Source organism: Nicotiana sylvestris, chromosome 3, assembly GCF_000393655.2.
Source record: "Nicotiana sylvestris chromosome 3, ASM39365v2, whole genome shotgun sequence".
NCBI lineage: Eukaryota > Viridiplantae > Streptophyta > Magnoliopsida > Solanales > Solanaceae > Nicotiana > Nicotiana sylvestris.
The window spans coordinates 124,728,604-124,738,404 of record NC_091059.1 but is presented as its reverse complement, the minus strand read 5'-3'; the positions used below and the strand labels follow the sequence as shown (position 1 = coordinate 124,738,404).

At 31.9% G+C, this 9,801-nt stretch overlaps 1 protein-coding gene across 2 annotated transcripts; it reads right to left on the bottom strand.

Annotated features, from left to right (window-relative positions):
* Positions 1-5,445: 5,445 nt before the first annotated feature.
* Positions 5,446-8,263, bottom strand: LOC104247183 (transcription factor bHLH36-like). 2 transcript variants are annotated; one of them, XM_009803139.2, is made up of 4 exons: positions 7,662-8,263; positions 7,148-7,504; positions 6,710-6,820; positions 5,446-5,771 (listed from the first exon to the last, which is right to left on the bottom strand). In XM_009803139.2, the coding sequence occupies exons 1-3, from the start codon at positions 8,016-8,018 to the stop codon at positions 6,746-6,748; spliced, it is 789 nt and encodes a 262-aa protein (XP_009801441.1). In that variant the 5' UTR covers positions 8,019-8,263; the 3' UTR covers positions 5,446-5,771; positions 6,710-6,745. The 2 variants fall into 2 exon arrangements, with proteins under 2 accessions (XP_009801441.1, XP_009801442.1); XM_009803140.2 differs by having other exon boundaries at positions 5,446-5,746.
* Positions 8,264-9,801: the final 1,538 nt, after the last annotated feature.

Below are 9,801 nucleotides of genomic sequence, written 5' to 3'. Positions count from 1 at the left end.
AATATACCCTATTCCTTTATATATATATATATATATATATATATATATAATTCACGTCTTAGGTGGCGCTGGCCTTTATTGCAAACCAAAAGATTATACAAAAACTGAGGGGGGCTTTTGAGCCAAAACCTCCGGCAAATGCAACTGATTACAAATGGACAACATAGTAGAGACAAGTAATAGTATATCCTGCTATAAAGTGTCTTGTAATCTAAGATAGATACAGCAAAAAATACCAGATCACACAAAAAGATTTTTCCTTTGTCTATGCCTTATTGACGCAATTTGAGCTTTATCAAGAACATAAGGGCCTATCGCATTCCTTGGAAGATCTTTAGGATCATAGAAAACTGCTTCCATGTCTTAAATACTGTATTTTGCAAGGGCATCGGCAACTTGATTTGCCTCTCTCTAGCAATGTTGAATAACACATTAGCCCGCAAAATAATTCTTCTAATCTCCATGATAGTTTCGTGCATTTGCCACATCAATTTTGCATTGCCTTTTATCATATTAAACACTATTCTTATACCCCTACCAAACGACCCCTACATTCTCTACTTGGCACCCATCCCTTGAGAAAACTAGATTTTATATCTTCTGGAGCCTGTATGGCGTACTAATATTGCTACTAGTTGGATTTTGCATCTGTTACTGCTATTGTTTTTTAGAATAATTAGTTGTTTAGTTTTAGGAGGAGTCTTCTAGAAGATTTAGAATTTTAATTATAGTAAGAGTTTAATAATTTAGTTGTAGGAGGAGTCTACTAATTTATTTGGCTATTTAAAGCCTTATGATTAATAAAATTTTAGAGACAGTTTTTCAATCCTATTTTTCAACCTTCTTGCTGCTTGTATATTTTCTAAAATCCATAACAGTGGTATCAGAGCCTCCATTGATTGATCTTGACGGATCTCTGAATTCGCTGAAAAACAACCAATTTCAACACTTTTAAACCATACGCATTTTTACCCATACCGATTTTTAACCAAATTTTTAACAATGGCAAGCAACGGTCTCTCTTTGAATACCCCACAAACTTTCACTGGTGAAAACTATCAGATTTGGTCAGTGAAGATGAAATCTTATCTTGAAGCTTATGATCTATGGGAATTTGTAATGGAAGACAGACTTATACAACCACTTCCTGCAAATCCTACCCTTGCCCAAATCAAAGCTCATTCAGATGAGAAAACCAAAAAATACAAAGTCAAAACTATAATTCAAAATTCAGTTTCAGATTCAATCTTCTCTAAAATCATTGCATGTGAGACAGCAAAAAAAGCTTGGGAAACACTCAAACAGGAGTATCAAGGAAGTGAACAAGGCAGACAAAATAGATTTTAAATTTGAAAAGAGATTTTGAATCCCTTAGAATGCAAGATGATGAGACCATCGCTAAGTATTCTGACCGAATTTCTTTAATTGTCAATAAAATCAGGTTGCTTGGCGAGGATTTCAAAGACGACAAGATAGTTGAAAAAATTCTTGTGACAATTTCCGAGTGATTTGAATCCAAAATTTCCTCTCTGGAAGAGTCTAAAGATCTCTCTACCATCTCTGTTGTAGAATTAATAAGTGTTCTTCAAGCACAAGAGCAAAGAAGGGCATTCAGACAAGATAAAGTTACTGAGGGTATTTTTTATGCGAAACACCAAAACGAAAAAGTCGATTATCCTTATTGCAAATATTACAAAAAGAAAACACACTTAGAAAAATTTTGTTGGTGGAGACCTGATGCATTATGTGGAAATTGCAAGCAAAAAAGTCATGTTACAAAAGTGTGTAAGTTTAAAGATGCTCATGCACAAGCACTAATAGCAGAAGAAGGAATTGAGGATGACCTTCTTTAGACTGCAGCAACAGAAGCAAGGAGGAGTGTTGGATTTTGCATCTGTTACTGCTACTGTTTTCTAGAATAATTAGTTGTTTAGTTTTAGGAGGAGTCTGCTAGAAGATTTAGAATTTTTATTATAGTTAGAGTTTAATAATTTAGTTGTAGGAGGAGTATATATACTACTTTATTTATTTGGCTATTTAAAGCCCTATGATTAATAAAATTTTAGAGACAGCTTTTCAATCCTATTTTTCAACCTTCTTGCTGCTTATATATTTTCTAAAATCCATAACACTACTGACTTCTCATTTTCAGGAACGTTATTTGATTGAGAACTTGAAGAGAGGAAACATTTTGAATTTGACCTTCTTTGGGTCGCCCTACAGTGTCTCTTTGTAAGTTCTGCAGTCTGAAACTTGGGATGATCAATCTAAGAGGGTTGCCTACAAAGAGAGTGCAGAATGACATCCCAAAAGGAGTACTTATTTTGTTTCAATGGCTTACTTTTTTATTTGGTCTATTTAAAAAAGAATAGCATTTTTCTATCATTAGTTAGTTTATCCTTAATGAGGAATAACAAAACATGTTTAATACCACATGATTCAACGGGTACTTCATGCCTATTTTTTTTTTTTAAAAAGGAGTAATATATTATTCTAATAACTAGTCTATATATATAAAGGAGGGAATGAAAAATGTGACTTGGCCCAATGACTAGCATTGTTATTTATCTTTTTTCTCAATTTTTTGATAATTTCACTCAATTTCCACTTAATTTCACTTATTAAGTAGTAATCATATTGTTTTGCACCGTTTCTAATCTATCTAAACAAGTGATCAAACACATTCTTTCGATTACAACTACTCCAAACCGTTACATTTTTGACAGAACAGATTTGTTCAAAATCATTTAATATATTAGTAGTTTTTTCTCTTCCATGACTTCTAATATTCCACGTTATCTTTACCTCCCTCACATTTGATCACTCATCCAAATTAATTGCTCAAATAACTAGGTAACGTTATCATTTAATGTTCTTCAATTTTATATAACTTACTAACTTTGGGTTTTAAAGTATAGAGTTTCCTCCCTGTCTTTCATATTTTATTTCATTTGCATGTGGTGATAAACAATGGAGTGGTGTGCATAACGTCGATATCCATGGGAAAGAGGGATATAGTACAACGAAATTAACAGCCTGCTGGAACTAATTAACAAAGATTTAATGGAAGGCGAGATATATGCCTTTGGGGATGTACAAAACTTCAAAAACATCTGAGTCTCTACCTATCATTTAAATGCGATGATAATCTCCAAGTTATTGTACGTAGTTGAATAAATATTGATTTATTTGATGCAATTGAAACAAATAGGATCTGAAACATTAAAGAGAAGCTGGTATTACAAAAAAAACAAGGGGAAAGTTTGACACATGAAACTGATATTACAATAGAACGATAATATATGTGGATCTTGAGATTAAGGCTTGTAGACATGTGATTTTTGACCCTCCCCAAGATTTTTTATATTTTAGCATGTAAATATTTAATTTAGGCCTAATATAGTTATTTTAATTAATTTGACTATTTTACTTTATTTTATTACAAGAAAATGAAAATTACAAAAATATTTTATTTTATGTACCTTTCATAAAGTAAAAAAAAATAATACAAAAATAGTACCTTATTTTTATCTTTATATAATCTTGAAAAGTACAAAAATATATAATAGTTTCATGTTTTAATATAGTTTAGTTTAATTAAATAGACTCATAGATAGGATCTGAAACATTAAAGAGAAGCTGGTATTACAAAAAAAACAAGGGGAAAGTTTGACACATGAAACTAATATTACAATAGAACGATAATATATGTGGATCTTGAGATTAAGGCTTAACTAATATAGTTACTAAAATATATACTATTTTCAATTCTTAGAAAATTCAAGAATATTGGCAAGCACACTTTTACAACATGAAGTTAAAGAGCGTGCTTTCTGATACTGATGTAAGTGCTCTGGTCTCTAAGATGAAAAGAACACGGAATTAAGATGGGCGTTCCTCAAAGAAACTAAAGCTTAACCCCCCCCCCCCCCCCCAAAAAAAAAAAAATTACTTGTGCTTAATCCTGGTGGTATGTTGATTCTTAAGGACCATAGTGAAAACGTGGCCACTATATGGTTACTCTTCTTTGTTATAGTATTTATATGGAAGAAGGTGGTAAATGTTATAAATGATAAATATATCTTCTGAGATGATGGAGTATTATTAAGATATTTTACTTGTAGAAGAAAAGGAGATTTGGCTATATTTAAAGCTGTTATTTCAAATTTATCCAAATTAGTGGCGGGTGAAAGAAGAAAAAGAAAGAAAGCAAAGAAATGTTAAGAAAATTAAATCAAAAGAATATCTCTAATCAGTAGAGTAAAAATTTATCATGCATTTAACGGTTCACATAAATTAAAACAGAGGGAGTATTATTTATGTATATTACTTGTGAATTAAACAAGGGTAAGATCTGCAATCTAGAATGATTAGAAAATCTTATTCTATACACGTTGTCTGTGCATTGAAATAAGAAATATCTATGAAAGGGTATGAAATAGGCTTCCCATGTTTCATTAATGTAGTTTCTTCCGATTTTAGCCCATGAATTATTCTTTATTTTTTATTTAGAAAAGGAGTAATCTTATCAGTCAATCTTGATTATAATTAATTGGTTTGTTCGCTTGATCCTCTCCAGATTATTCTCCATAAGAAGTGTCCGGCTGCATTTCGCTTGATCCTGAGGAAGACATCTCTTGATCTATTCAGCTTTGAGAAAGACATTGTCTTATGCCTGATCGTTTTGTGAGTATTGTAAATATTTTCAAGATGATTTTTTAATGAATATCCCAAAAGGTTATAGGTTTTTGGCGATCAATTATTTTTTAGTCGTTATAATTAGAATCAAATTGCAAATATCAAGTAGAGTAGTTCATATTATTACAAATTTCTAGATTGTTTATTCATGAAAAAGGAAAAAAGAAGTAAAAGGGGTTTGGAACTTTCTTATATTTTATATAGATTGCTTATTTTCTTGTGTTTAATGTTATTCTATAAATTAAATTGGAGTTTCTAACCGATTGAATTGGTTAGATAAGACACATTAAATTAAATTAATTATTTTTAAAACCTTCAAGAAAAAGTACTAAGAAATATGAACATTTATATTAAAGAATATTATGTATGTAAATATATGTCCACAATTACACATATAAGTAGTAAATGTTCACAATTACACTAATATAAGTAGTAACTATAATCAAATATTTATAAAATAATGATGGAATTATGTCAAAGTTTGGAATTAAAGGAATACTTTTTACTTTTCAAAACAAAACAAATCTCAACGATAAATTGACAAGCCAAGGGCTCAAAAGGAATTTTCTTTATATATTTAAGTACATTAAAAATATACAGTTGAACTTTTGGCTATTTATAGTGTTCAGTTATTAAAATATTAATTTCATTGTTACTATTAGAGTTATTTATAACCGCGCGGAGCACGGATATTTTCCCTAGTTATAATATATTAATAACTAGTTAAGACTATTACGGACTGAAGTGTTCATGTTACTTAGAGCATAATTGCTTTCAAAGCGGGCCAAAATATTACAAGTACTAGCTGAAATACTTCTAACAAAGATAAATAAAATGAAACTAAGCTAGGGACAAATGTTTAATATACCATTACTCAAGATATATAAAGAGAACTTCAAACCAAACATATAGCTGGTTACAAGATGGCTAGAATAGAGATAGTAGTATATTTACTATTACTTGCTTAAAAACACACAAGCACAGGGGGAGATTGCTAATGATTGGAGTGCTGTTATGTCTTCACTTAATAGTTCGTGTTCCTTTTCTCCTGTCAAAACACATAAAAAAAACGTCTGCTCCTGTATAAGCCACAGAATCCAATATTGGTGGAAACAGATAAGTCTGTAGAACAAACACTCCACAGATCTGAGCATCTTCCCCCCACACCCAGGGCTAGGTTACATTGTAAAGAGCACTAATTAACTAAAAGCTTTTAAAACCTTTTGTATGTAGAATATAAGGTAAATCTGATTGGAGAATAAACTTCATTTTCTTGAGCACAATTTTCCGGATTAATTAACTAATCATCTTCATGGTTATGACCAATTATGTGCTAGAAAAAATGTACATTTATTTGCCTCCATCTGAATGTGTTTAATAGTGGCTGCAATCACATCAGACAGATATTTGTGCTTTTCAACATTAATTGCATGTCCTAAGAGGATTACATTCCATATCTTCTTCTTTGACTAGTTTGACATTCAACAATATGCATGAGCATCTAGTTAATTATTAGTTAAGTTGCACTAATATTTTTTTAGAGGAATTAACTTTGAAATCAAAACAAGATTAATTGCTCACTTCATGTCTAAAGAAGATCATGAGCAAAGTACATGTAAGTATCCATTAGCATCTTCTATATATCTTCATACTGATAGCTTGCATATCAAAAATAGTATATAACGAGCTCAATTGATAGTCAAATTCGGAAGTAAAAGAAGAAAATCTTTTTTTCTGAATGCTTTATTAATCAACTGAACTCCGACTTTTTATAAAAGTATAACATGGAAATCAGAATTTGTCTAAACTACAGGAAGATGGATTTTTTTTATTGTCCATCAAGATATTTTTCCCTTAAAAGAAAAGATATATAGAGGAGGGAGGCATTCACCGCATCACACTATTAATTAAAGCTGCAATAATGCACTCTCTACAAACAATATATGGCAACGGTTCTGAGTATTGAATTCTGACCATGTGTTAAATGCTAAATTTTGTAAGATGAATGCACCTGCATGGTCTGTTACTAGTTGTAATAACTCGAGAACTACAAGTCCACATTGATTAAATCAATCACTTTTTGTTGCAATGCCTGGTGATCAATGTTGTTCATATCGCACACCTGCAGGAGGATGGATGATTCATTAAAGAAGGTAATGAATGCTTAAACTAGATTACGAAGCCAATTTACAAGAAACATATTAACAAAGCATGAAAGAAAATTTTCTCCAATTATCTGAGCTCAAGTTATTCTATACTACATAATAGGATAAAGAACTTTTACATTATTAAATTTAACCGGTTATTACATGTTATAATCTCTATTTTTCAGGTTACTATATGATGAGATTAGCCCATTGTTATAGGTTAACTAAACCTGATAGTATAATTCCTTACACTTAATTCACAAAATATGATTAGATCTTAATTCAATACACATATACAGCACCTCGATCTGAATTGTGTAGAGGGACCTTTGATTCACTTTAGCAGAGACACAACTGACGACATTAATCCCTTGTTTCAGAAGCTCCCGCAGCACTCTTGAAAGTGGAAAACTTTGCGATTTACAGTCAACGCTGATTAAGATCTCTATGCCACCCTGCAGGCAGGGGCTTACCGTAACACAATCTGGGGAAAGTGTGAAATTATTTGATCTAAAATTTCCAGTTCCATGTGGGATTGAATCAGGTAAAGACGACTTAATTAGCAAGTCTCTCCGTTTCTCCAATTCTTTGATGTTTGCTTGCATTTCCTTTATGTAATTCACGGCTTCATGCATGTGGTCCGATACCGAACGCTTGCCCTATAAACACAAAGAACTGATCAGATTAGCCTAACTAATACCTAAATTAAATTTAATGGTATTTAAGTTTTACTGAAGAGTACTAGTCAGGAGTATGATATACTCCAATTAACAAGAAAACACCATATATGTGTGTCTGTGTGTGTAATGATATTACCTTGACATATTGCAGAGGAAGGAGAGAACGGAGGGAAGAGTAAAGGGCAGACATTTCTCGTCTTCTTTGACGTTCGATATCTCTATGCATAATTCTTCTAAGCTTGAAATCATCAGCAGGAGCAGCAGCAGCAGTTTCATCTTTCTTATGATCTGGAATATTATTATCAGTAGTACCTAATATTCTTTTGGGTAGTCTCTTATTGACCTGGGAATTGTTAATATTTAAAGGATCATGATGAGTACGTGTCTCCAGAGAAGCATAATCCATAACCAGATCTTGGGAGATCTTGCTTTGTTGGCAAGGATTAGACAGAATCTGAAACACCAACTCATCATTTTCTTGTAAAGAATACATATTATTTATCCTCCTCCTCCTCCTCCTCCTCCTCCTCCTCCGTCTTCTTCTTCTTCTTTCTTCAGTTGAGGAAGTTTTCCAGCTAGAGGTGATATGTATTTATATATTAAGAAGTAATGGAGATATATAATTGCAATAATAAAGAAGGGAAGATAGGTTTGTTAGGATTGCGTGATCTTTTAATGGTCCTTAAGATGCCATGATTGTCTGCCTTGTCTCCATAAACAAGTAGGGGTAAGGACTGACCTCATCAACACCAATTTTTTTTAGTAAAGCTATATATCTTGGTCCTATAGTTTATTTATTTAATCGATACTGGACTACTGTAAATTATTTATAATTGCAACCCCACCATTGTGGTCTCTGTGCACAAATTCAGGAATTGTCTCCAAAGTTAACAAGAAATTGTTTTGTGTCCCAAATGCCCTTCACTAGAAATATACTCCCTCCGTTTCAATTTACGTGAACTTATTTTCTTTTTAGTCCGTGCAAAAAAAAAATGACATGTTTCCCTATTTGGAAACAATTTACCTTTATGCAATGATTTATAGTCACACAAAATATATGTGTTCATTTTACACTACAAATTCAAAAATCTTCTCTCTTTTCTTAAACTTCGTGCCCAATCAAATGGATTCACATAATTGAAACGGAGGGAGTATTAACTAATGAAGTGTCTATTTTCTTTTTAGCTTTTTTTTGTTGCTAATAACTAATGAAGAGTCGAGCAATTCCACTTATAATAAATCTAAATTTATTTACATGAACGAAATTGTGAACAATTTTTATTCTATTATATATATATATATATCACCTGTTAGCGGTTAGAGAATTATACTTTCCAATGTGAACTCTTAAGTTATGATATGTCACACACACACATATATATATATATCCAAGAATGAGTGTGTATACTATGCGGATACTTTTACTAAATAATATTATAGTCTTCGCATTTTTAAAATATGTAAGTCAAAACAAAGAAATATAAAAGCTTAACGTACCTGAAACCCTTTTTTTTCTAGCCTAGGTAAATTTCCAGAGAGATTATATACCTAATTAGAGCTGCAAAGATATCATGCTGTTTTTTTTCGGTAAGAGGGAAAACTCGCAGTTATCAATCTCTGTCAGAACCTCTGCCTTTCGGGTGAACATTCTTTGGTGAGCGCTTTGTGCGCACTGGATAAACCTCTCCCTATGTAACAACCTGCAAACCACATAGAAGATCTAAACCGCGCTAGGCAAGCTCTGTACGACTAGCTCAACCCAGAAACACATTCGATCGTAAGTCATCTCTCCAAACCAATTGGACAACCTCGAAGGGTAGATATCTAGCTTTTCCTATGGGCTTCTAGCTATGTCTGCATTGAAGCACGTTTTAAATGATACTCCTATACTTTTTGTTGTTGTCCTCTTTTCTCAATCAGAAATGTGTATTCAGTCCTTGAAATTTTCTATTTTTGATATACAGTAATATTTGAAAAGTGTCGAACGGTAATGAGTACACGTTTTCAAAGATTAGACCAAACACATACTACTCTTTTCTTATGTGAAAGGCATGGAGTTTAAAAAAAAAGAGAAGACTTTTGAACTTGTGGTGTAAAATGAGATACATATATTTTATGTGGCTATAAATCATTGCATAAAGGTAAATCGTTTTCAAATAAGGAAATGAGATATTCTTTTAAGCAAGAATAAAAAAGAAAATAGGTTTACATAAATTGAAACGGGGAGTATGTTTTTTAACTAGGAAAGAAGAAAGTATAATGGGCATTGCACAATT

What these genes read in the sequence shown, in the direction of transcription:
- LOC104247183 (XM_009803139.2), bottom strand. Translation starts at nt 8,018, where the DNA reads ATGTATTCTTTACAAGAAAATGATGAGTTGGTGTTTCAGATTCTGTCT. An exon ending in TTCCTCTGCAATATGTCAAG is followed by an intron (nt 7,505 to 7,661) that starts GTAATATCATTA and finishes TTGTGTTTATAG; the next exon opens with GGCAAGCGTTCGGTATCGGA. An exon ending in TCTACACAATTCAGATCGAG is followed by an intron (nt 6,821 to 7,147) that starts GTGCTGTATATG and finishes ATCCTCCTGCAG; the next exon opens with GTGTGCGATATGAACAACAT.